Here is a 24,821-nt window from a genome sequence, read left to right as displayed (position 1 = left end):
GCCAATGCATTCAGAGTAAAGCATGGATTAGTTAGATAACCAGATATAGTTTTAATTTACCACTTTATCACAGTCTTTGCAATTAATTATTTATCTCCTCTGTCCCATCCCGCTGATAGCCAAAGTCTGGGTTCACTTCATAATGAACAAGCCAACATCTATCACTCGATGTCACTGTTACTTGTCTTGTCAGCCCTAGTCATCATCCCACCTTCCGGGCCATCCGTCAATAGATGGAAATTCATTAGCAATTGAAAGTCGAGTGACGTCTTCAAATGGGCTGCTACTGAACCGGGTTGGGTGCACAGATTAGTGCTGACTGACTGCAAGGTGATATGACAGGGAAATACGCCATCGCGATCCTTTGCCAACAATCGTTTTGCCTATATTCGTACGAAAATTCTACGGCTTACCTTGAGTAAGTCTTATACTTATTTTCTGACTATAAAGAACTCTGATTCCCCTTCTGGCCTTGTTTCTTGTTCTTGACTTCCCAATCTCTGAAACCAAGGCTCATTCTAACATCATTCGCTGAACCTGCCAAATATTTATATCTTTACCAGAAACTTCACAATGTCAAAGGTTAATGAGGATACCGTTCGACAGTTTGCCAACAGCCAGGCCAGGAGCATAGAAGCCAAAGACCCAAAGCTTGTGTCAACTACCTTGGCCGACAACTGTCGACGTCATATCGCACCTGCGTCGTTCATGAAGTCAATGGGTCTCCCCGACGAGCTGGCTAAACAGGGTTCCTCTAATGAGACTTATGAACAACAGTTTGCCATGCAGATGCCGTTTGTTGAGTCGACCTCGTGCAACGTACACGATATATCGCTCGACCAGCATAATTTGAAAGCGACAGTTCATCTCACCCATCAAATCAATCTTTTGGGTACGGAGAAAGACTTCTTCATCGAAAACATGATCCTTCTTGATTTTGACAAGCAAGGCGAGAGAATCGAAAAGATTGTTGAGTTTACGGATGTAGTGGAGAGTGTCAAATACATGCAAGCTCTTCAAGGGTTGGCTGCTGCGAAGTCAGGATAGTTTTTTTGAACTGAGGAACACATGAAAGAATTAATTTTCATCAATACTGGGGATATGATACCCTCACAACATACGTTTCTGACCACTTGAGAAGTTCCTGTGTAGCAGAACTGTGTTATCAGCCAGGCCAAACCAACCTACCAACCACTCAAGCAACACTATGTCATATCACTACCCCGACACTTTAGTGCAGGGGTACCTACTGGGCTGTGCTGTAGATAAGGCTAATACCTCACTCATCCACTGTAATTGGTGAGTGTCGCAGAGTTCCGACGCAAATCATCCACTAAACAAGTTTTGACACCACCTCTTGTTACGTTTCCCCGCAGGTTTCTCGTTGAATGTGGAATGAATTGAGAGGTATGGCGTCATTTTTAGCTTCCTCTCATTCAGTCTATCTACATATTTGGGGGCGGAGTTAATGGCAAGGCTTTTTGACAGCCATTAATCCCCATGAGGTACAGAGAGGCCTCCACCTTCAATCTTGATTTAATAAGACCTACGAGCGCTGGTCACTTTTCTCAACTCTTTACGTATTCAAGAACTGTCTTGTTCAATCTCACACAATGACTTCACCACAACCTCCATACTGGCAGAACCCTCAGGGCCAGCCAGGCTATCCGGGACAGGGACAACCTGGTCAAGGTTACTATCAACCTCCTCAAGGGCAACAACAACAACAACAGCAACCTTACGGCTACCCTCAACAAGGGCAACCAGGAGTCCCGCCAAATCAGCAGTACGGCTATTCGGCTCCCCCTGGCCAACAACATTATCCTCCTCCTGGTCAACAAGGTCAATTTCAGCAGCCGCCTCAAGGATATCCACAACAGGCTCCTTATGGACAACCACCTGCTCCCCAATCCCATTATGGGCAGCAACCACCACAAGCACCCTACAGTCAAGGGCAATATCCTCAGTCACATTACCCCCCTCAACCTCACGGAGCTCCTCAGCAAGTTCAACCTCCGCATCCAGATCAACAATGGCATCAACAGGCAGGACAGCAGCAACATGGCGCGCCTGCATTCAATGCTCAGCCAACGCCAGCTTCGCCAGGCTACGATTCGGCTCAAAAGGCTTGGGTTCAGCCTGTAGACACATCAGCCGATGCAGAGGCTCTTCGAAAGGCTATGAAAGGCATGGGCTGTGACGAGCGAGCATTGATTCGGGTCTTAGTAAACCCTAAGTATGCTAATCCTTGGACCATGGCTCAACTTGTACGCGACTACAACAGTCGCTTCATGCGTGATCTAGCCAAGGACATTGAGAGTGAGACTCGCGGCGACTTCGAGACTTGTCTTCTCGCCTTGATTCGCGGACCGCTGGAAAATGATGTCCACAACCTTTCAAAAGCCCTCAATCGCGCGGGTACAGACGAAGATGCTCTCAACGACGTACTTCTTTGTCGATCAAACGCGGATATCCGTGCCATCTGTGCCGAGTATAGGCGCGTCCGAGGAAAGGAACTTCACGTTGATGTGAAGGACGACGTCGACGATACTCTGTACAGACTCTACAGCATGGTACTCTCAGCCACTCGTGCAGAAGACGGTGCGCCTGTGATCCCCGCAGAGATTGATCACAAAGTCACGGAGATTCAAAAAGCTACTGAAGGAATGATTGGTGCAAACGCAGTTGCTGTGGCGCAAATCTTTACCAGCAGCAACGACGCCCAAATGCGTGCCATTAACGAAGCGTATCAGTTCAAGTACCACCGTAGCCTTGAGACCGTTATTGAGAAGGAGTTCCGGGGTGACATGGAGGATGCTCTGCTACGCATACTCTATCATGCTTTAGACCGAGCTCGGTCCGATGCGGGACGACTGCAGAGACCTCTGAACAAGTCTTTTGGAAAGAACCGACTCTTCATCAACAGGCTTGTCGGTCTCTACTGGGATCAGGGACGCTTACATCAGACAAATATGGCATACAAGCCAGTGACGGGTGCGACTTTGGCTGGAAACATCAAGTCTGAGCTGAGTGGCGATTATAAAGACTTTGCTTTGGCGATAATTGGGGAGAAGTAATTACTCTTTGGCTTTTTATCTGCGGTATTCATGGGTGAGGAGAATATCGGTCGTTTCTATTCTTGATGTCTAATGTAGCTTGTAACAATAAAATCCTGCATTCTACCTCGTCTTTATGTTTCTCCAAGTAATCATACCATACCATACAATACAATTCTGTATTTAAATGGTAATATTCATTCCTCCATCCACAACCAAGCTTGTACCGGTAGTGTACCTGCTGAGCCTGCTACCCAGGAACACGACAGCGTTCGCAATATCTTTTGCTTCCCCGATTTCATTAAGCGGAATGGAGTCAAGAAGCGACTTTTTCCAGGCTGGGTCAGCCTCCATAGCCCTGTGGAATAAGCTTGGCTCCAAAGTACCATCTGACTGCAAAACTGCTGGGGGATCAATGGCGCCTGGGACAACACTGTTGATCCTGACACCGCGTGGTGCAAGCCAGCGTCCAAAGTCTTTGGCCAGTGTGGCTTGGGCGCGCTTCATTGTGCTGTATGGACTTCGGATAGCTGGGTGGATTGCATTGTAGCCGGCAATTGAGCTGATGACCACGATGGAGCCCTTCTGCTTCTCAAGGTGAGGTGCAGATGTGTTGATAAGGTTGATGAGACCAAGAATATCGGCCTGGAAGCTCTTCTCCCAAGTCTCGATGGTGGTATCAAACAGCATTGGGCAAGCTGCAATAATATCAGTAACTAGATGATTCAAATAAAATTTCAGACATACCACATGCGACCACAAGATCGATTCTGCCAAACTTGTTCGCAGAGGTTTCGACCCAGTCCTTGAGGGCATCGCCATTGGAAATATCGACACTGGTTCCTACAGCGGAAACCGGTCCACTCGCTTCCTTGAAATCGGCAAACTCTTTGCCATGGATGTTGCGTGAGCAGTAAGAGACATTGGCACCTTCGTTGAGAAGAGTCTCGACAATGACTCTGCCGATACCCTTTGAGCCACCGGTGACGAGGGCGTGAGCACCTTGGAGTTGAGCGGAAAAGCTAGACATGACTGTAGTCTGAGAAAATAAGAGCTTGATAATTGTTGATCTGAGTGTGTTGAGCTGAGTTGATGAGCGTGTTTGAGTTGTTATTCTGGCTGAGATACGCAAGTCTTCTTATACAGAGTCAAGTCGTCTCAGCGGAAGCTTCGGACTTGAGAGGAGCCTTTCTCATTTTCCTATTCTAGAAACCTCAAAACATATGAACAGTATGATATTATCAACCGAATCTTTAAGGTTGTTACATGAGCCTTCTCATTTACCTAATGAGGTTAGTCTGCAACTTTACCGGTGAATGCGACTTGAATGCCGACCGAGAATGGAGTCATCTAATCGATCTGATTTTCCTAAAGGGGGAAATAGTGGTGCATCGTGCAACAACATGTACTGGGTAAATCCTGGTCATTACGAACGCGTACCCTACTCTTTCCGTTTTATCCGTCATTGAGCTCAGCAAGAACTTAATTCTCATGGCAAAGGAACCCCTGCACTTGCACATTGAACAGACCGCTTCGCTCTCGGATCGGAAGATGAGATCCAGGAAAACGGGACCCGAAACTTTCAGGCAGCTGTCCGACTAACCTCCGATAGTGCACTGGTAAAGCCAGTCAAAAAAAGGCTCATTCTTATACGTTGAAAACCAAGTTATGTTTGCAATAGTATAAGCATGGATTTCTCGTTTCACAACAAGTGTATCTAAGTGTGTCAACTAATTTAAGCTCGTGCGTGCAATCTACGGTAGATCGATGCCATCCATGCAAGATACTCGTCTAATTTCATCGGCGATACGCCATAACAGCTGCATATTACCCTACATCATTAGGCGATCGTTATTCAATGTAGCCTTTACGGGCATAGTCGTAAAGCTTATGAGGTGCTTCGGTAGGTTGGAGTTTCCGCCGAACTTCTTCTTGTTCGCCTAACATACAAGTTGGTGACCTCATATAACCGATTCGCTACAAAAGCAATATGATGCCGATCGAGGAAGAGCATCTGGTAATGTTGTACTAGAACCTGGAAGTTGAAATTAAGTAATACTGAGCCGTTTCCGACTGAGCGATTTGAAGTATAAACAGTTCCATCCACTGTATCCTCTCACCCGTCCCGAAGTGGTGACGAGCAACATGAGGCCGATCGCTTCAGGATCCATCATTGTGACAAGGGTTTTGATTTTAGAGGTTTAGACCTGATGGCCTTAATATTTCTCTCAGCCGAAACTCTCATGCCTTGCTACATTGTTCATCGGTAAGGCTTTCAGGGCCCAACTGGAACCACTTCTTACCCGCCTCTGCAAGGACAGCCATCTTTTTCTGGTCAGGCTTATATAGCGGCCAGGTCACACCGTCCCCTTTAATCCCATTCTTGGTGGGATTCTTTGCGAATGACAGCCAGAGACCTATTAAGTTGTTAGCAGAAATTCTGGCGCAAAGAATTGGATCCTTACTTTGCATTCCGTCGGCGACCTGCCACTCGTACTCAGTAGAGTTGCCACGGTACTCATAGTGGGTTCCGAAAATGAGAGGCAACTCAGCTATTCGATATTAGAAACGCAAACGATATGAATAAGAGTAATGGTACATACCACTGTGTGTTGCTCCGATCCAAGGGAGTGGTGAAATATTGGAGAAATTTCCAGTGTAGTAGTAGCGATAAGTCGGGTATCCATACTTCTCACGATTCCTGTAATGACGAATTAATGGTGATTACACTTCTTATCCAGAACCATAGACCTACTCGACTTCTGCGGCGACAGGGCAAACAATTGCGGCCAGACCAATAGCTAACTGTGAAGCAGATACGCCACTCTTGTTATAGGTGCCGAAGCCAGCACCTTCGTTGGCATTGTTACCAAAGATCCAAGGCTGTTGTTATGTCAGTACATTCATTCTGAACGGGTGACAGTTCTAACTTACCACTTTCGTGACGAGACCTCTGGCGAGGCGATCAGTGGTGTTAGAAAAGGCTGTCGTGTTATCTCCCACGGGTGTGAAAGAAACACCAGCCGTCTCCGAATAAACCTTTTGCAACTCCGAAGCATCAACCTTCTGCATGCACTCCAACTGCTTGCTTCCTGCCATGCATCCAAGCTTAGAAGCAATCGTGTCAAAGTCGGTGTAGTTGCCATACGGCTTGACCAGCATACTCGGCGCTCCGGAGTCGGAAATCAGGCCCTTGACGATCAAGTCCTTGGGATAAGCGTATCCATACATTCCTACTGACCCAGCACCAGCAGACTGTCCCCAGAGAACCATCTGGTTGGGGTCGCCTCCAAAACCAGCGACGTTGTCGCGTACCCACTCAACCACCATGCGCTGGTCCAGCAAACCAGCATTCTGGTGCGCGTCTTTCGCATTGGGGAAGCCGAATACATTGACACGATAGTTCATCGTGACAACAATGTGGGCTTGAGTTTTCTGGATCCATTTATCGGGAATCTTGTAAAGAGAGTCTGCGCCTCCGCCAGTGAAGCCACCTCCAGGGATGTAGATCATGACAGGTAAACGCTTCGAAGTCGGGTTCAACGGGGCATAGACGTTAAGATACAGACAATCTTCGGATTGGCCGCCGTTGATCAGAAACTGTGTCATGTACTGGTTGTAGACCGTTGGCGCATTGCTAAGGGCTTGCTTGCATGATGGCGCATACTTCTTGGCTGAAATTGAACCCTTGCCGTGTAGACGACGGGGAGGTTGAAAGCGAAGAGACTTGACTGGCGGTTCAGCGAAGGGAACTCCGAGGAATTGGCGTACGGAAGGGGCAGTTTCATTGATGAAGCCTGTTAGTTCGCCGGATGTTGTCTTGATGGTTAAGGGAGCGTCATGGTGAGAAGGGATGTTGAGAGCTGAGCTGCCAGCCACCAAGGCCAACAAACAGGATGAGGGGAGCTTCATGATTGCCACGAATGCCAAGACTATCAGTTCTGGCTATTGGTTACCTTGAGAGTATCATTATATAGTCGCGATATAACAAGAGCTGCCGAAGACGGACCACATTTTCCATTGCCTGGGTAAATATTTATCAATTTCGATCTGGGGTAGTGGAGCTAAGCCAGTAATACGTGGAGAAACCTGGGGAAACATGACGCGGGGTCCAGATCTACGCGGCTTCACGGCATCGTTGGCGTAGTCCAAGTGGGCTTCGATGGTACGTCATGAAACGTTTATCCACGATATTTGTTTATTATAGTCGTCCCTAGACGAAAAGAGTATGCCTTGGTTCCCCGCATCGTTTGTCCCTGGTGCCTCGGCTTCGGTTCGGTGGTCCTAATTAATGTTCGCCGACGGTGCAACTTAAAGACATACACCCTGTTAAACCCTGGCATACTATCAAGTCATACTGAGGGTAAGTGTTTTCCACTTTGTAACATCACATTGTCCAACATCCAAAGCCTAAGAGGCGGTCATGCTGAGGTAGCTAACACCAGGACATTAACCAGACAATTTGGATTCTCACACATTTATAATTTATACTGGTCTAACTCTAGTCTTATTCACTAGTTGTACTTGAAGACGGATGAAACTTAGAGAAAGAAGTATTTGACAACAATGTGTTTCTGATTACTACCTAATCTGCCTGCAGCAGGTGGCTATTCCACACACCATTAATCACACACCAAACCATTGTGACCGAGACCTCCAACAGAATACTTCTCTCACATTAACCCCCAAACGTTCCAATATAACACTTTGAAAAGAAATTAAATGTTCATCCTCCTCTGGTATGAATTCGTAAATACTTAGGACTGCATAGCGTCTGTCAGGCTGCTGGAAACAGTCTTGTAGAGCTTAACTCCTCCAGCAACGAGCGCGTTGAAGTCAATGGAAGCAATGATTTGACCGACAACAGAAAGGCAGCCCTGAGCCGCGGAGTTCAAGTCGAACTTGGCAACCAGCACCTTGAGGCCAGAGAGGAAGGTAACGATGATGGTAGCTCCAGGGATGTTCTGGCTGTCTGTTAGTACACTGTCAAAACTTCAAGCAATGGGTAATTCTACTCACAGTCTCAGAAGAAGAGATCTTCTTGGACACATATCCGATACCGGCAGATACCTGAGCGTTGAAGTCGATGGATCCGACATATGAGGCGGTAACATTGAAGCCGTGGCTGATCTTGTCGTTGAAGTCGATAGCGTTCTGAAGACAGGTTAGCTAAAGGATCACGGATGGGGAATTATGAATACTTACAGGACCGACCAGGTTGAACATGTTGCCGACGAGATCGCGGCTGTCCAGCTTATCGGTAGGATCTTCGGCCGAGGGGACAACATTCTTCAGCTCGTCAAAGACGGCATCGAGAGGGCTGCCAGAATCCTCAGCTCTGGCATGGACTTCAGCGTTGCGGTTGACAAGCTCAGCAGCGCCTGAAGAAAGACCACGAGCTATAGAATGTTAGATGATGCTTTTGTGTCTATCGGGTAGTCGTACCTGAGTTTGCCTGGGGGACATAGGCAGCAAGAGCAGTGCCAGAGGCAAGGAGGGTAGAAACGATGGTAAAGAACTTCATTTTGAAAAAGGTTGAGGTTGTAGAAAGTTAGAAAGAATCGAAAGAGTGTTGTTGAATGAGTGAATTGCGAGTTGTAATTGATGCGTCGAGCAGTGAAGTAAGTAGGCAAATGAATGTGATGAAGTTAGAATCGCTGCGTCAAGCAGGTTTGGGTGAAGAGTGAGAAGAATGAATTTGAAGGTAGCGGATGGCTTGCTGAGGAAAGAATAGCTGAATTAACGCAGAGAACTGAGTATTTATATCTCGAATCTCTTCAGAAATGCCTGACATCTATGGTGAGGATTTAGCACGCCAAGCATATCTGCCTGTCGTTCATCGGCCTTGAGAGACACAGGACCTAGCGCGGGACTATCCATTAAAGTGAAACGGGTGTCAAAGCGATCTACATGGCGCCGCACGTAGCGCAACTAGCATGCATAGATCAACCGAGGTATATTGTCGCATTGACAAAAGTTTGAAGTTTATTGAAGATATTCATCTATTGAGCTTACCTTTCACTTTGGGGAGATGAGTAGTACGCAAGATGCAGGAGATGCAACTGGAGTTGTTGACATTTTGATCGTCTGTGTGTCGATCAGTAACTGGAGACGCAGCTGATACTTCGCTTCCGCACACCAGGTACAGTAACATTATAAAATACATATCGTCATTGTTAGCAAACTACCATGCTGTTGTAAGTTTCCCCTCTTGAACGGGGACAAGCGATCACGGCTTGCTATGGATCAAACTAGTTGAGGTCGGATCATCACGAGTTCAATGTTTTGTCTGGTCTTGTTTTGTTTTGCAGCCTTATTCAGGGAGCTAAGAGAAGGGTTGAAACTTCCAAGTGGTTCTTGGCTTGAAGTACAAAGTGGACAGTTCATCATACAAGCAGTTACAAGAGTCTGTGTGTTCTATGCTCTGTCCCTTACCCTTGCAAAGAGATCATCCGAGTGGACCGTTTTTCGTCGGATCTACGGGCAAGATGATAGGTGAAACATCTAGACAGTCCTCGTATCTGAGCCTAAGGTGTACGGCCTGATTATATAAACACTATCGATAGTCTGTGTGTTTTATGCTACGTTTTATTTTGCAGCCTTATAGAGAGGCTAAGAGGATAGTTGAAACGTCCAGGCGGTCATAGCACTTGAGCGTTAGGTGCGCCATTGGTTCATGCACGGAGTCAATTGTCTGTGTGTCCATTAATATTAATATATATGTGCCGTCTCTGCAATTTGTTGTTCTACAGAGTTTCAATAATACCGTTGCATTGCATTCGTGTTGAGACCTAGGTCGAGCGCATCACAATCTAAACAACCAACACTGTAACCGTAAAACAGGGATACTGCTTACTGAGTCAGATCGCGTTAATGTCAGCCCGCTCCAGTGCGGGTCCAACATTTTCGTAGCGCGTGCGTCGCTTCGGTGTCGATGTCCTCCTTCATCTCCTCACTAGTGATAGTTACTTTTCCGCTATCCACTTCATCAAGAAAACTGGGCAACATGTCACCGTTGCCTTTTACATTTGTCAACGTCAGCAATGCACCTGGACTGGGGCCCAAAGAGAGGAGGGAAATGAGAGGACATGTCACACAAACCAATTTCGCCAAACGTAGACTGAGATTGGCCAAGGCTCGCGACGATGGCAAGTCAGACACCGTCGAAAGAAATTTGGCTTTATCGAGATCGTATAATCAACCAGGACAGATGTCAGGGGATAAAGTCACTGTTCTTGATCCTCACTGTGACAGACTCCTCACAAATGCGGTGAACTCCGCCTGGTCCCCAATCGCCTATCGTATGGTTGCCAGTACGAACTTCTGATGTATGATCGACAACTAACCATTCTCGAGTGCTTTACACGTTTCGTCCTTTCATCTTCCCAGCAGGTACCGCTGGTCCTGGCTCATCTCGCGAGGCAGAATGGATCGCCCTTCTCCAGTCGGAGCCGGCACTTGTTGAAGCTTCGACATCCATTGCCTTGAGCCACTGTACCGGACAGAAAGATGACGTAACATTTCGCCAGGCGGTTCTTCACAAGGGTCGTGCTATCAAACGGATCAACCAGAAACTGAGTTCGCCTTCAGGCTTAACCGATGGCGTGCTGAGCGCTGTTTTCACCCTGACATATGCCGCAGTATGTGATCTCTATCTGGTTCTGTTCTGGTACCTAACGCTCCCAGCTTCTTGAAAGTGATTCCAAGGCAAGAGACGCCCATATCCAGGGCCTAGCTCAGATGATACGTGTGAGACGATCGGTCGGAAACACAGCTATACCTTCATGGTTTTGTGACTTTCTTCTCTAGTATGACACCATTCAACCCATGATATAGAACGAGATCTAACAGATCCGGTTAGTGATTCGCTTGGGCAAGCCCTACTCACCTCCAACTACTCCAATCAACCACTTATCCAAGCTCTGCAAAACCAGAATGACCCCAACGCGACAGACATTGAAATCATCAGCCATAGGATTAATGGACTTTGCTTACTGATCGACGCCTACCATGAGTCCCCGTCTCCAGGCCCAGATTCTGCCCTCGCCATTGGACTCGAGGTTGAACGACTGCAGCTTGAAATAAACACTCTCTTGGGTAGCCATGAGAACTACGTTCACTCACTTCATGATGCTCTACAATTGTACCTCTTGCTTCTCTGGCCAGTAAAAGAGCCTGATCACTTACACGGTCTGGCTGAAGGGTTGAGACTTGCTCTGTTGCAGCCTCACATGAGACTCTGCGCTTCCATGGAACTTGTGGTTTGGCAGCTCTTCGTTGGTGCGACTGCTGCAGAACCTTCAAGTGAGGTCCGCTCTTGGTTTATCACAAGGCTAAGAGAGGTGTCTTGTTCAATGACTGGGTTGGGACAGGGAGTGGTAATCGGCACTCTTACCCATGCATTTACACCTGACGCACGCCTTTTGCAGAGGTTTGTGGTTATATGGCAGGAGGTCTTTTCTTCTAGCCATAGAAGTGAGATAATCTAAATTTGACCAATGAAAATTAAGTGAATGCTGCACAGTAAACCGCGGTTATGTCAAAATTCCTAGTCATTGTTTTCAGGGCACTTTAACATTGACCTTGGAATTGTGTACGCTCACTCTTTAAGTCTATTTCATAACTCACAAGTATAAAGTGAAAGTAGCTAATAATATATACTGTTTATGAAACATGCACATTAGTTTTTGATACTATAAAATATAGATATTGAAGCATGCTTTGTTTCTTTTCGGCATGCAACATGCGGTTCAGGATAGGTGTTATGCTTCTTATCGATCTTATCTTATCAAGTACGCTTATCTCGTATATCAACAAGTGATCAGACAAAATGACATGAATCATAGCTAATTAAAGGGTTCGCCTACTTTAGTCAACTGATTCAAGTCGTTTTAGATCTCAAAAACAAATCTGCGCACCCGCGTCTCTTTGGCCCCTGGAAAGTTTGCTTCATTTAGTTGTTTTGAGGTTTGGTCTCGGTAGTCACGCTTCGTCAAGCGAAGATATGTAATTACAGGCTTGCATGGAACTCAAAGTCCCCATGATCACTGGTCCATATCACGTGGATACATTAGTGATGACCAGAACCAATCGGGCGATTTCATTCAACTCTTGTCCGCCATCAACACCAACGAATACACACAAAATGGCCGTCGAGACAGACTCGACCGTGAGTTGCATAAAAAACGATGAAGGCGTTATAGAGCCTGAAACTTTGCTCTTCTCAGGCCAGCTGATCACTACTGAAAATGCGCCATTAACGCCGATCTACCAGCTCAACAGAGAACTCGCTTGCAAAGTTCAAAGGAATATGGCCATAATATTTGAGACTGTTCACTTTACAGAGACTACCAACCCGGAAAGTAAAACAGTTCGACGGCGGAAGGTCACTCAAGATCTATACTACCTGGTCCATCTTCGGAACAGTCCATCTCGGGACAATCTACTCAAATACTACATCACGGCAGCATCGCCAGAGACCTTGGGGAATGTCCAACTAGATGTTACAGATGCCCAAGAAGAGGGGTTCAGGGCGATGCTGAATGCCAACAAGTCTGCAGCAGATATCCTGCTATTTAATCGCGATACCCAGCAGCTGCTGTTTGACATCAAGCCCAAGTGGCAAGGCGGTCAATACCAGTGGATTGATGTGAATGGAGTGAAAGTGGCGTCTGAGTTTGGGACAAGGGAAGAACCGAGATTGCATATTGAAATTCCGTTGCAACAACAAAAAAGAGACGCGTTGGTAGCATTGTGGATCTTGAGACTCTGGTACAGTATTGCCGAGAACAGGACAGCAACACGACAAGGTGAGCAGATATTCTCAAATATTAACATGGTTGCTGATACAATTGAAGAGCCGGAGGAGTTGATTGGAACTTTATGTCCTTGAAACTACCTGCTCTTGCTAGAGGGCTGAGGGGGCGACACGTCGCGGATCTTCAGACAGGCTTGGACGGTACTCAAGAACAAGACACGTTATGGCTTGGGAAGCATTCAAAAGCCATCTTTCTTTAACGAATAAAAGTATAAATGAATTATGCAACCACGGGCCACTATATATGTGATCATCGCGCTGGATCACTACTGGTGCGCACCTCGAACTCGACTGTTTTACTTATCCCGATTTGTTTTGTATCCATCTCATCCATATCGATATCTGATGACGTATTCCTATGGGCACGACTGATGATACGCTCTTGTGAGCCTGTTCTGTCGCCGCTTGACTCTCCTCCTCGTACTTCCACAATGTTCTCGCCTTGCTGTGTTGTGAGGACGATATCGAGGCCGTTTCCGCCGAAGCGTTGGCGTGGATAGCCACCAGGATGGTTTCGGCTGTGTCCGGAAGATCCGTACACTTGGTTATGGAAGACAACCTTGGAGGCAAGAATGTCGATACTATATTGTGTCAGTGATAGTATGGCTAGTTGGTGCGAGTTGAACTCACATCATCATTACCGGAAACATGCACTCCATCGAATACGCGAACCGATCAATTTGCGAGGCGAGATTCGTAGCCATTTGTTGGCTATTTTGGAAAGAGTACGTGATAGCTCGCATCACACCAAGCACAGCCAGAAGTGCAAGTCGGACTTCGGTGCTTCGCATCAGATATCGGAACAAACCAGCCTTGATGGCGGCGCTAAGAGATGTTGACTTTGCCGACCCAAAGACTCGGAGGAGGAAGAACGAGCTGACGCATTCCAATAAAGCAATGAGGATGAAGTAGCCCATGTGTAGGTGGTTGATCAAGGACTGATCGTCGTCGAGTCCTTGGAGTATACGGCGAGCTCGGACGGCTGCAATGACAACGCGAATGGCTGTCACCGATAATATCATGGACCAGTACAAAGTCGCGAAGACTATCCACTGTCGACCGCGTAAAACTCGACTCAAGATGATGTAGCTGTAAAATGACAGACCAGCTTCTTGTATCTGCCCCACCAGAACCCATTAGCAAGAGACCGTGAATAAATATAGAGTATAACGCACTAGCCAGAGTATGTCGGCAAATATAGAGGCTATAGCCGCTGAGGTAGCGGACGTGTCTTTATCGTAAAAGGCATAATAGCAAAGGCCGTTTGCTATCGCGCCAGCCGCACTGGTGACAATGGGAACGATGGAGACGGGACCAAAGCTGGTGATGCCAGCGACCATGAGACCGAACAAAGCATTGGCGATTCCGATGGTGCTGAGAATCGACCAGCTCAGCTCGTAGTAAACGGTGTCGATCATGTTGAGAGTGCGATCGTCAGGGTATGGTCGATGAAAGGTCGCGGAAGTCTCACCATGCCATATCTAATGGTGGGGTGAAAGCCTTTCCAGTAAAGAACAAAAAAAGAAGACGACCGAGGGGTTTAGCTTGTTATTAGGAGCGTTGCAATGTGGGTAGAAAATTCCACATGGTTGCTGACCTACCCCATGGAGACACTTTCCCGGGGTAGACAGATCTCAGTGTTGGTGGTGATGCTAATAAAGAGGGGGGAATACCCCAGAGTGGACTGATTCTCCATACGCGAGGTAAAGGGGGGGTTCCTCTGGGGAAAATGACAGGATACAGGGAACATGTTGGAGTATCATGCAGGTCGCCCAATACTGATGGAAGGTTGTTGGATGTCATCCTTCACGCCTACGGCTCAGCTGAGCAAGCCAACAGCATGGCTCCATGGGTATAGACCAGACGAAGGATGGATACTCGGAGTGCAGGGGAAGACACACCGAGGTCGTCAGAAAGAGTAAGTTCGCCGTTGAGCTCGCGTGCCATTAGCTTCTCTAGCTGAAGGTTGGCTAAGAAAGCCACTGTTGGCTGAAAGCTGACAGCGAATGGAGGATTAATTACCATTTCCCCACTGCTGTACCGCATTTTGCCCCGGTTAATGTCAAATTCTGAGGTGTGGCAACCTTTTTTTCTTCCCTTGTCTAGTTCCCCTGTTGACTGTTTCATGGGTCATTTCCATGAGGCATTTGCTTAGTCCGGGTTGGTCCCGATGCACGAAGATCCTGACACGGAGGTGGTCTGGTTGGTTTACCCGCTGAAGAGTGGCGGCGGGCATGAAATTGGTTGCACGTATTAAGGCCAAGCAGAATGAACCAATTGACTTTGTTGGTTGGTTGTGAAACGTATGTGCTATATTGGGATTTCTGCTCCAAGTTGTGAGGTGCAAAGTGGCGCAGTACGTATCAGTTATTAGTATTAAATTAGGAGCTGAGGCCAACTCCATGACAATCAACACTCAATCCGCGACCAAGATGACGAGTCTTTCCGCCTCGTCGTCGATCTTGCCGTTTCTTTTTGTTGCTAAAATTCCGAAACAAACAAACAAACTAATCCCCATCATATTGACTTATCATCACATAGACTCGAGCTGAGAGGCCCAGTCTTTGCCGCCGCCAGTCTCTTGTGGCTTTAGTGATGACACCAACCTTGTCGTTTCTGTGACATAAATACGAACCGAATAAAGCTTAATTGCCAAGACAAAGGATTTCTCAACTTCTGTTGTCGGAAATTGCAAGACCGACACGACCAACATCAAATATCTCTGACCAACCTCGGTAATCGAGACAATAACCACCGAACTTCAACAAGATCCGGAGAATGGGCTCCGACTTTCGTGCCCCGGTATTCTTCCCGGGCCGAGAATCGAGACTTGTTCTCTTTGTCCCTTAGTTCCATCATATTCCCGTCTTACCACCGGATCTTCGCTTTGCCCAGCAACAATTTTTTTTATCGTGACGACTCCATTTTATCTTATCTTCAGGCTCTTATTCGCGAACCATGACGCAGTTGTGCTTGACTCACGGCCAAATTGTGGACAGCAATCTTGTTAACGCGGTAGTTGGACTCCACTGATCTCGATGACGACTAACTATCTCACCGAGATCTAATTTTCTGTAACTCTTTCTTGTTCTTTTTACCTTTGTTCTTGTTTTGTAAGCCAAAAAATGCAATCGCTGCTGCAGTATCGTCGCGCTGGTGCTGCAGCGCAAGCGCAGATTGATCGAGATGTTGGCAAGGCCAGAGAGCATATGCCATCTGATACCACCCGCGATGTGGAAGCATCAAAGCCGCCTGTAAGACGACACCCTCGCAAAAGAGATGAGAATGGCCTGAGACGTGGGTTGTCGCGTGTCATCGAAGAACAGTACGTTGACGAGGATGGCCAAGAAGAGCCAGTGCCAATACAGCCAAGTATTACGGCTGAAACCATTCGACAATGTATGTCCGGAGGCGTTGCACTTGGCCAAGTCTTGACGGGTATCCAAGTTAGACCTCACAAGAACGACAAGGGAGAGGACAGCAAAGTTTTCGTGGTCAAATGGGAAGGCCCTGATGATCCTCTGGACCCTCACAACTGGTCGGTTGGGAGACGCATTGGAGTTACCTTGCAGATATCCGTCATCGCCCTGTTTGTTGGAGCAGCATCAGGAATTGATGCTACTGTTCTTCCCCAGGCCTCGAAGTCGCTTGGAGTTAGCGAAGTTGCCGAGTCGCTAGCTACCGGTATGTCCAACAGTCCATTTTGTCCATACCACCTATTAACAACATTCCCAGGTCTCTATCTAGTTGGTATGGGTCTCGGGTCATTAGTTGCAGGTCCATTCTCAGAAACCTTTGGCAGAAACGCAGTTTACATCGTCTCCATGGCAATCTTCATGATTTGGATCATGGCATCTGCCCTTGCCCCCAACTTTGGAGCTCAGATAGTCTTTCGTTTTCTGGCCGGCTGCTCAGCTTCGACACCTCTTGTATGCTCTGGCGGTTCCATTGCCGACATGTTCAACAGCCTCGAAAAGACCTGGAGCTTTCCGCTTTATGCAGTTGCTGGCTTTGGTGGGCCGATGATAGGTGCTGTCATGGGCGCTTATATCGGTCCGTCGAATGCAGTCAGTTGGCGATGGACGGAGTGGACTATGCTCATCGCTTCTGGTCTTGTTCTCGTATTAGTCCTGCTTCTCATGCCTGAAACATATGGGCCTCTACTGTTGCAGTGGAAAGCTGCCCATTACCGACGAATCACCGGTGATGATCGCTTCAAGTGCGAACATGAAATTGCAGACGCTAGCCTGTTCAGTCGACTCAAAGTCAGTATGACAAGACCATTCCTCATGTTGACGGAACCCATCATTATCGCCATGACTCTGTATCTCAGCGTTTTGTACATCGTCCTGTTCACATTCCTTGTCGGCTGGCCATACATCTTTGAACAGACCTATGGTATCAGTCAAGGCTTGTCGAACATCATCTTTGTCGCCATGTTTCTCGGCACACAGATCAACTTCCTCATCGTTCCCATCGTCTACCGCAAAACGCTGCGAGCTGCCCAGAAAGGAGACCACTTCAAACCCGAGCTTCGCCTCTGGTATGGAATGCTTGGCGCCTCCCTTGCTATCCCTATCTCACTGTTCTGGCTGGGGTGGACAAACTACGCCAACATCAGTATCTGGTCAGCTATTTTCGCCGTAGTCTTCTTCGGATACGGCGTCACTGGAATCTTTATCTGTACATACATGTACATCATCGACTCATATGAGATATACTCAGCCTCAGCTCTCACCTTCGTTGCACTGACGCGGTATATCGTTGCTGGAGGAATGACTGTTGTTGGTATTCCATTTTACGAAAACATGGGCACGCACTATACCCTCACAATCATGGCATGCCTGGCAGTGTTATTGGCAACGATTCCTTACGTGTTGTACTTCTACGGACACAAGATTCGGGCAAAGAGTAAATATGCGTTTACGCATTAAAGTCAAGTTGTATAAGTAATACCATCTATAGATAGCGGGTAGGGGCGAGTGTTCTATTCCTTCGCCATCTTCTGCAAAATTTCGTGCGCTTTGCGAGCTACAAAGTCCGGGTTATCGACCTGAATGAAATGGCCCGCATCGGACACTTGAATCGGTCCATCACTCTTGTCATCAACCGTAAGCTTTGCCAGTCCCTCGTTGTAATGATGCCAGTAGGGATTCAAATAAGCGTTCACAACTTCAGGCGGTGTATTAAAGTCTGTCCCAGTTCTCTTTGCAAAGTAGTCAAAGTCGTGACCCAAGACAGTCACATAAGGCTCTTTTCCGTCTGTCTTGGGCAGAGCAGGCGAGTCGGCCTTAGGGAGAAGCTGCTTCAAGTTTTTGCGTGTGAGGCCCTCCTTGGAACCGATGCTTGGGTGAAATCGCTTCCTGGTTTCCTCTCGAGCAACCCGGATGTTATCAGCAAAGACTCCTGAGGGTAGATCATCCGGGTTGAAGTCTTGCGCGTCTGGGTCGGGAAAGACAGAGACAAAGTCCGTGTCAGTCAAGACGGTGTCGAGAAACAAAATGGCTGACACAGTGCCTGGGTATTCACCAGCGTAGAGACGACTGAAAGCGCAGCCGATAGAGTTACCGATGAGAAACAGTCGAGCATTATCTGGATCCTCAACATTCAGTTTGTTCTTTAAAACTTGAGTGATAAGCTGACGAACGTCATGGACAACATCCATGGAATCGTGTGCATGCAGAGGGTCAGCAGCTCCCTCATCGTTAGGGTCACGATCAGTAGTTTGACCCTGTCCGAAGCGATCAAAGGTCAAGATAGCTGGAAGTCCCTGTGGGGACAGTTCCTGTAGTTTCGAAATAGTTTTGATCCATGAAGTTTGCGGGGCAATCATGCCATTGACAAAGACGATGAGTGTTGGGTTGGCATCTCCCGAAGCTGTGGAAGGGGTGAAGCTGTAGCTGAGCTGTGCGCTTGGCTTGGTATTCAAGCGCATGAATTCGTACTGGGGAGCGGTTTCTTCGGTCATCTTGACATTGGTGGGAGGAGGAAGTAATGATCTCAGGAGTTGTAAGCAGAGTAATCACCAGTACTATGCGTCTATATATATCCATAACTGTCAGCAACGCTGACGTCATGTCGGTGACTTTTGCTATGCCCGTTAAGAGCAGCGCGCGGTCAATTGAAACGATTATAAATCCTATTGCCGCCATGGCTCAACATTATGTGGAAGAAATGCCCGTAACGCGCGTTGTAAATCGGGGATCTTGGCATTGCCGGCAAGTCGAATGATAAACAAGATATCTGCTAAGATTGAGCTTATTCAGTCAATTGTATTGCAATACCATCTTCTCTCATATTCTATCGACATGTTTGTCGTAGGAGGAACAGAGCTGTCGCCATAGAGTCGAGGTCTGATGTATTAGGCAAGCCGGACTTTCCTGCTTGTACTTTGTATTATGTATCAACAAATCCTCCGCTTGTGGGTATCAGAGACATGTTGCCAATTCCGCCACCGCCCTACGTTTTACATGTAACTAATCTTTAGCAATTACCCCTACGAGCTTGTTCAAACAAAACGCTAGATAGTACTCCGTATCCCAAGCCTCGATCCTTTATTATTCCTCATATACAGGGGGTCCCTTGCACACGTCCTGATACCGTGGCAGACTCTCCCCGGATATCTGGGTTGACAGTGTTGTGTAGTCACTCAGCACGACACGGTGCTCAGAGCGAAGTATCCTCCCAATTCCGGTTCTTCTCGCTAAGTCCAGTCTTCCATTTGGGTAAATCTCCTTCATCATCTGCACCTCCATCACCAATGCGTGAGAGACTGAAGTGTCGCCCACATCGCCTGTATCTTGTGTGTAATGGCTCAGGCTTTTTTGTATGGAAAAATGGAAGTCCATGCTCAAAGTCCCTGCATCGTCGTCGGTTGTCCACCCGTCGTAGAATGCTGAGTATCCGAGTATCGTCCGTTTTTTTCGCTCTCGGGTGTTGTCACCCTTATTTTGACGACAGTGAGACAGGCAAGCCGATGCTGTGCTTTTGACAGTCTCTTCCAATATCCAAGTCCCACTGCATATGCGCCAGAGATGAATATCCTTGCTGTTGCCAGGACTGCTTCGAAGCCCGCTCATAGTAAGTGTGGCCCGATTTTTAATCCTGGGGTTCATCACTGTGTCAAAGGCACAACTCACTTCTATTCCTGCCATTTGATAAATCCGATTCGAGTATGTTTTAGTGTCCATGACAGATATTGATCGTACAACGGGGAGAACGCGATGCAGAGCAAGGGTCTGAAGGCTGGTTGGTGACTGCCTCAATCTTCGAAGGGACGCTATCGCTTCAAGCTCATAGCTGACAGAGACAATCGACGTGTCTATGGATGGAGGCAGGTAGCTGGGCACCCGATATGACAAGTCATACGTATAAATGCCCTTGTTTAAAGTGGTGGCTGTTGTAATAATATTGCAACGCTTGAGTTCTGTAAAACTGTGTTTGCAACATTTGCAGCCTTTTTTGAATGGTTTCCTGTTGACGGTGTGTACTCGTAGTAGAGCATAGAGGCTTTGTACCTCGATCTTATCTTCAGTAACTTCAAGTGTTAAAGATCCTGAGATGGTAGAACTCTCGTCATTGCTGTCGTCATGTCGGATGACTACTGGGCATGTGCCAATATGGCAATCCAGGGAAGCTGGCGGTCTGTCCGGTTTGTTTTGATTTCTCTTTTTGAATAATAAAGGGCAGATCTCCCGCGGTCTGATCAACTGTAGTAGGCCTGTCATGTCGTGATGTATGCAGTTGAGCTCTTGCTGTAAATCCGTGTCTTGGGAACAAGGGGAGTCAAAGAGTGATGCGGAATTTCAGAATGAGGAACGATGGAGACAAACACCAAGTCATATAAGAAAGACATTTCGTGCTAGGATCGTCGTACGATACGGTGAAAAGATGGTGACTTTTGCCGCGAGATGCATCATTATTCGAATCGGTTTGAATTGCCAAGATTGGTATTTGCTATTCCCGATCCTAACACGATCAGAGGTGTCTGAGACATCTAAAGCTAAGCCCTTCATGGTAATGCATAGCGAGGACCTTAGCAGGGCTGAAAACTTGACCCACAAGTGGCTGGTGATGAATGTGAAGGCCAGATGGATGCTTGTTGCACATGTCAAGCTTGACAATTATCTAAACTGTTTCACAAGATTCTCGATCTATCAGACTCCCTGCTCACTAATTCAAATTGTTTACAGAGATTACCAAGCATTGAGCAACGTTGTTGTGAATATGCTGCTGATAGACCAGGTTAGCGTTGACACAACCATGTCATGCTTATCCCAATCAGGCTATTTACCACGGGATCATCCAAATCTCGCTTCGTCAACCCCAAGTTTGAGAGTTGGCCAAACACTTTCTCTCCATCACATGCCTTGTCTTCCCAACAAAGCTATCTTCAGCGATGCCTGATGAGCCAATACAATCGCCCGGCAGGACTGCATCAGGCAAACCGCGCAAACCCCGAAACAAGAGCTTTTCAGGCTGTTGGACGTGTCGCGCGAAGCACGTTAAGTGTGACGAAGCCAAGCCGTCATGTAATCGATGCCGAAACGCAGGCATCGACTGTGAAGGTTATGGTGTCAGACTATCATGGGCCTCTGTGAGAAATCCCACTACTTTCAAGAGGGGAGGCAAACGCAGGTCAACGCGTCTGACTTCTGGGAGACTTCGTCGGTCGAGCGATTTGGCGGCAGCTGATGAAGCTGCATCCGATCAGCATGAGCATGGCACTTCGTCTGCTAGTGACTTGGGTGACGAAGACCTTGGTGAAGGACCTTTAGATAATGGACCCCCAGACCTGCCCTCTGAACCCTCATCAACCCCGAGGACTTCGAATCACAATGAGCAGCCTAGCCTAGCTCAGGATCTCTACACCAATCAACTCAACACCCGAATCTTTCACTCATATGAACTCTTGCGTCAGGGTCTTACAACAGGTCCTCCTTACGTTTCTCTTCCAACTGTGCAACCTCACCTTCCGCTACTACAAGTTGAACAGAACTTTGATCAAAGTCCTATTGTTCAAGCCGAGACCAACACATCAACTCCTGTCGGCATTACTGACATCAGCACTGGCTCATTACCTTTGCCCGGAGTACCCGAGTCTACATCCCATGCATCGTCACCGTCCAACACGCAAACCATACCGCAAAAGATCACCCGACATATCGATATCCTTACAAATCCTGGTCTACAATGCGAACTGATGCAACACTGGACACTAAATCTTTGCGACTCTCTGAATCCAGTGCCCGGTATCTACAACCCTATGAGAACTGCAATGATGCCCATCGCCTGGGAGGGAGCGCGCACCGATTCGAAAAAGTCAACAGGTGCAACGAGCTTGTTCCATTTTATCTGCTCAGCGTCAGCGTTCCATCTTGCAAAGAAAAGGGAAACACCAGAGTCAAGACGAAGTCTTGAGAATGTAGCTCTTGAGCATCACAACCTTGGGATCACGCACCTTGCTCAAAATATCCGTCACTCCAATGATGGCGCCCAATGTGTAGCGCTGCTTGCTGCTGTGATAATCTGCATCATGAATGAAGCCGTCACACTGCCGACTTCATTTTGGCGATTACACTTTCGTGGGACCGTTGAATGGGTCAACCATATTGACCCGCAAGTCTGGCATCGTAACGAGGCAGCTTCTAGCATCTACTACATGTTTCGAGGCATGAATACAGTGGTTCAGACGCAGTTATTATACGACATCCATGGAACTTCATACTGGGATTTTACGAATGACCTTGGTCCACAACCTGAGCCCTACTCGTTGTACACAGCCTTCGGTATTCCGCAGCCGATTTTCCACGGTCTGCGGGCAATGAACACTCTTGCAATGCGCAGAAAGTCCCCAAGTGATAGCAACCCCACACCTGATGAACTCGACCGTCTGGAACTTGAACTTTATCTCTCGGTGCCCAGTAAACCCGACATATCAGCAACGAAAGAATATTCAGATCTGATTTACCACCATGGTTTTACCTTTTACTACTCGGCCCTAATCCACATGAAGCGCACTCTGAAAGATATGCCCCTCGTTGAGGTCCAGCCACTTGTTGAGAAAGCGCTACCCCATCTTGAAGCTTTACACACATGCACCACTCAACGTTTTTCGCCAATGATTTGGCCTGTGGCGATGATAGCGTTTGAGATTGCTGACGACTCAATGCAGCAACGTATGCTCAAGTGCCTGGATCTTCTGTGGGAGAGATCGGAACTGGCTATTTGGACGCAGATTACACATCTTGTCAAGGAGCTTTGGGCATTACGGAAGAGAGAAGGTGCCAACATTAAATGGTACCATACTGCGCTGGGGTCCATGACTGATAGCTTCATGTTAGTGTGAGGGTGATATATAATTAATGTTTATTCCGTGGCCATAGCTTCTGGTCACCGTGTCCCCTTCTATTGGAAAAATGGCGATTGTGGGTGAATCGTACTTGTTTGAGTTTGTACTCGGTTGTTTTCAATACTACTAGGTCGGTTCCTAAGCGACAATAAGGTCAATGCTCAAACTCAGGTCACCGCCGATGCATGTAAACACTGATACAGGGCTACAATTTGGACACGTCGTCTGCGTATTCGCTTCAAGACGCAACCACGAATCGGCGCAACCGAGATAGAGTTCGCTCGAGAGTCAATTCCTCATCCCCTTCACATAATCACAGGCCAACGCGCCACGTATTGGTAATACTCAACGTTATATAAAGTCTATAAGCATCGACTTGCAGCCTGTCAAGATGCGTGGATCTTCCACGTTGGCGAACGTGTCGTGGTAACTTGCCAAATGGAGTCAACGATGCCGTAGTCCCCGCGCTAACACGTAGATTGATGGGGCATGATGGGTCCATGAATCCATCATCCAGCCAAGCAGCGATAACGGCGGCAAAGATTGACGTCAAATGGTAATCAACTTAATTTTTTCATCTTGTTTACTATAAGTATACCTTTCCTTGGAAGTTCCAGTGGGGAAAGATTTTTTCAGATATCACAAACATATTTGCTCTGCTACCGAAAGACTTCACATCTGTCAAGATGGGCCGTGTCATTATTCACGCAGTCCGCCATGCTCAGGGCTATCACAACCTTGGAGAAGAATTCTTCAACATTGTCGATCCCGCGCTAACACCACTTGGAGAACAACAATGTGAGGAACGTCGCAAGGCCTCGTTCCAAGACCAGTCCAAGTTCAAATTCATCGCCGCTTCACCAATGACCCGAACAATACATACAACATGTCTCATCTTCAACTCAGCTCTCCAGAAAAATGACATCCTTGCTATCCCCGAAGCCCAGGAGATCTCCGATCACAACTGTGATATCGGAAGCCCACCAGCCGTGCTCGCAGAAAGGTGCATACAGAATGATTGGCCAGTGGATCTGAGTCTTGTTTCCGACGGTTGGACCGACAAGGACCTCTACGGACCCAACAGCCCAATCACAGGTGCCTGCGCCCAGCGTGCCAGGACAGTGAGAAGAATACTCAGAGAAAGGACCAATGAGATGAGCAGAGATACCGACGAGGATGTTCACATTGCTCTAGTTGCACATGGTAGTTTCCTACACTACTTTAGCAACGACTGGGAACACAGCACACTGGGGTGTGGCACTGGATGGAAGAACTGCGAGACAAGGAGATATGTGTTCCAGAACGACGAAAGCGACGAGGATGCGTGGGTTGTGGAGACTGACGAGAGCCGGCATGCTAGGGGCCTACAAGGGCCTGCGCCTTCGGCCGAAGAGCAACAAAAGTTGTACGAGAAAACCATGGTTGGCTGGGTTGAGCAAGGTCTTCCTGATATCAGATACTACGCGACAGCGTTGGCGCATCCGAGACATGAGGACCAAGCCAAGCTGTGAGATGGAACTTATGATGGAGTTTTTTGTTTCAAATTGTCTATAGATGCGTCATATGGAGGGATTGGAAAAAGGAATGTGCTTCCATC

General features: G+C 47.5%; 13 protein-coding genes across 13 annotated transcripts; 6 read left to right on the top strand and 7 right to left on the bottom strand.

Moving 5' to 3' along the window:
- Nucleotides 1–717: 717 nt before the first annotated feature.
- FGSG_03092 (uncharacterized protein) lies at nt 718–1,047 on the top strand (the record flags this gene model as incomplete). The annotated part of the gene is made up of 1 exon (XM_011324379.1): nt 718–1,047. One exon carries the CDS (start codon nt 718–720, stop codon nt 1,045–1,047), a length of 330 nt encoding a protein of 109 aa, XP_011322681.1.
- Nucleotides 1,048–1,584: 537 nt separating this feature from the next.
- FGSG_12510 (uncharacterized protein) lies at nt 1,585–2,076 on the bottom strand (the record flags this gene model as incomplete). The annotated part of the gene is made up of 1 exon (XM_011324378.1): nt 1,585–2,076. One exon carries the CDS (start codon nt 2,074–2,076, stop codon nt 1,585–1,587), a length of 492 nt encoding a protein of 163 aa, XP_011322680.1.
- Nucleotides 2,077–3,239: 1,163 nt separating this feature from the next.
- FGSG_03094 (uncharacterized protein) lies at nt 3,240–4,086 on the bottom strand (the record flags this gene model as incomplete). The annotated part of the gene is made up of 2 exons (XM_011324377.1): nt 3,240–3,754; nt 3,804–4,086. The coding sequence occupies 2 exons, from the start codon at nt 4,084–4,086 to the stop codon at nt 3,240–3,242; spliced, it is 798 nt and encodes a 265-aa protein (XP_011322679.1).
- A 1,211-nt stretch (nt 4,087–5,297) lies between these two features.
- FGSG_03095 (uncharacterized protein) lies at nt 5,298–6,968 on the bottom strand (the record flags this gene model as incomplete). Its single annotated transcript, XM_011324376.1, has 4 exons — nt 5,298–5,608; nt 5,660–5,757; nt 5,812–5,939; nt 5,991–6,968. 4 exons carry the CDS (start codon nt 6,966–6,968, stop codon nt 5,298–5,300), a joined length of 1,515 nt encoding a protein of 504 aa, XP_011322678.1.
- Nucleotides 6,969–7,813: 845 nt separating this feature from the next.
- On the bottom strand, nt 7,814–8,748 carry FGSG_03096 (uncharacterized protein; the record flags this gene model as incomplete). The annotated part of the gene is made up of 4 exons (XM_011324375.1): nt 8,502–8,748; nt 8,262–8,455; nt 8,076–8,210; nt 7,814–8,020 (listed from the first exon to the last, which is right to left on the bottom strand). The coding sequence occupies exons 1-4, from the start codon at nt 8,578–8,580 to the stop codon at nt 7,814–7,816; spliced, it is 615 nt and encodes a 204-aa protein (XP_011322677.1). The 5' UTR covers nt 8,581–8,748.
- A 1,314-nt stretch (nt 8,749–10,062) lies between these two features.
- Nucleotides 10,063–11,545, top strand: FGSG_03097 (uncharacterized protein; the record flags this gene model as incomplete). The annotated part of the gene is made up of 4 exons (XM_011324374.1): nt 10,063–10,369; nt 10,413–10,696; nt 10,743–10,803; nt 10,893–11,545. The coding sequence occupies 4 exons, from the start codon at nt 10,063–10,065 to the stop codon at nt 11,543–11,545; spliced, it is 1,305 nt and encodes a 434-aa protein (XP_011322676.1).
- A 656-nt stretch (nt 11,546–12,201) lies between these two features.
- Nucleotides 12,202–13,073, top strand: FGSG_03098 (uncharacterized protein; the record flags this gene model as incomplete). Its single annotated transcript, XM_011324373.1, has 3 exons — nt 12,202–12,225; nt 12,289–12,865; nt 12,916–13,073. The coding sequence occupies 3 exons, from the start codon at nt 12,202–12,204 to the stop codon at nt 13,071–13,073; spliced, it is 759 nt and encodes a 252-aa protein (XP_011322675.1).
- A 50-nt stretch (nt 13,074–13,123) lies between these two features.
- FGSG_03099 (uncharacterized protein) lies at nt 13,124–14,291 on the bottom strand (the record flags this gene model as incomplete). Its single annotated transcript, XM_011324372.1, has 3 exons — nt 13,124–13,454; nt 13,504–13,925; nt 14,049–14,291. The coding sequence occupies 3 exons, from the start codon at nt 14,289–14,291 to the stop codon at nt 13,124–13,126; spliced, it is 996 nt and encodes a 331-aa protein (XP_011322674.1).
- A 1,707-nt stretch (nt 14,292–15,998) lies between these two features.
- On the top strand, nt 15,999–17,788 carry FGSG_03100 (uncharacterized protein; the record flags this gene model as incomplete). The annotated part of the gene is made up of 3 exons (XM_011324371.1): nt 15,999–16,557; nt 16,609–17,661; nt 17,772–17,788. 3 exons carry the CDS (start codon nt 15,999–16,001, stop codon nt 17,786–17,788), a joined length of 1,629 nt encoding a protein of 542 aa, XP_011322673.1.
- A 72-nt stretch (nt 17,789–17,860) lies between these two features.
- On the bottom strand, nt 17,861–18,841 carry FGSG_03101 (uncharacterized protein; the record flags this gene model as incomplete). The annotated part of the gene is made up of 1 exon (XM_011324370.1): nt 17,861–18,841. The coding sequence occupies one exon, from the start codon at nt 18,839–18,841 to the stop codon at nt 17,861–17,863; it is 981 nt and encodes a 326-aa protein (XP_011322672.1).
- A 589-nt stretch (nt 18,842–19,430) lies between these two features.
- On the bottom strand, nt 19,431–20,600 carry FGSG_12509 (uncharacterized protein; the record flags this gene model as incomplete). The annotated part of the gene is made up of 1 exon (XM_011324369.1): nt 19,431–20,600. The coding sequence occupies one exon, from the start codon at nt 20,598–20,600 to the stop codon at nt 19,431–19,433; it is 1,170 nt and encodes a 389-aa protein (XP_011322671.1).
- A 671-nt stretch (nt 20,601–21,271) lies between these two features.
- FGSG_03102 (uncharacterized protein) lies at nt 21,272–23,221 on the top strand (the record flags this gene model as incomplete). The annotated part of the gene is made up of 1 exon (XM_011324368.1): nt 21,272–23,221. The coding sequence occupies one exon, from the start codon at nt 21,272–21,274 to the stop codon at nt 23,219–23,221; it is 1,950 nt and encodes a 649-aa protein (XP_011322670.1).
- Nucleotides 23,222–23,910: 689 nt separating this feature from the next.
- FGSG_03103 (uncharacterized protein) lies at nt 23,911–24,735 on the top strand (the record flags this gene model as incomplete). Its single annotated transcript, XM_011324367.1, has 1 exon — nt 23,911–24,735. The coding sequence occupies one exon, from the start codon at nt 23,911–23,913 to the stop codon at nt 24,733–24,735; it is 825 nt and encodes a 274-aa protein (XP_011322669.1).
- Nucleotides 24,736–24,821: the final 86 nt, after the last annotated feature.

Source organism: Fusarium graminearum, chromosome 2 (assembly GCF_000240135.3).
Source record: "Fusarium graminearum PH-1 chromosome 2, whole genome shotgun sequence".
NCBI classification, from domain to species: domain Eukaryota; kingdom Fungi; phylum Ascomycota; class Sordariomycetes; order Hypocreales; family Nectriaceae; genus Fusarium; species Fusarium graminearum.
Note: the sequence above shows the minus strand (reverse complement) of the source record. Positions and strands in the feature narration are given on the sequence as shown.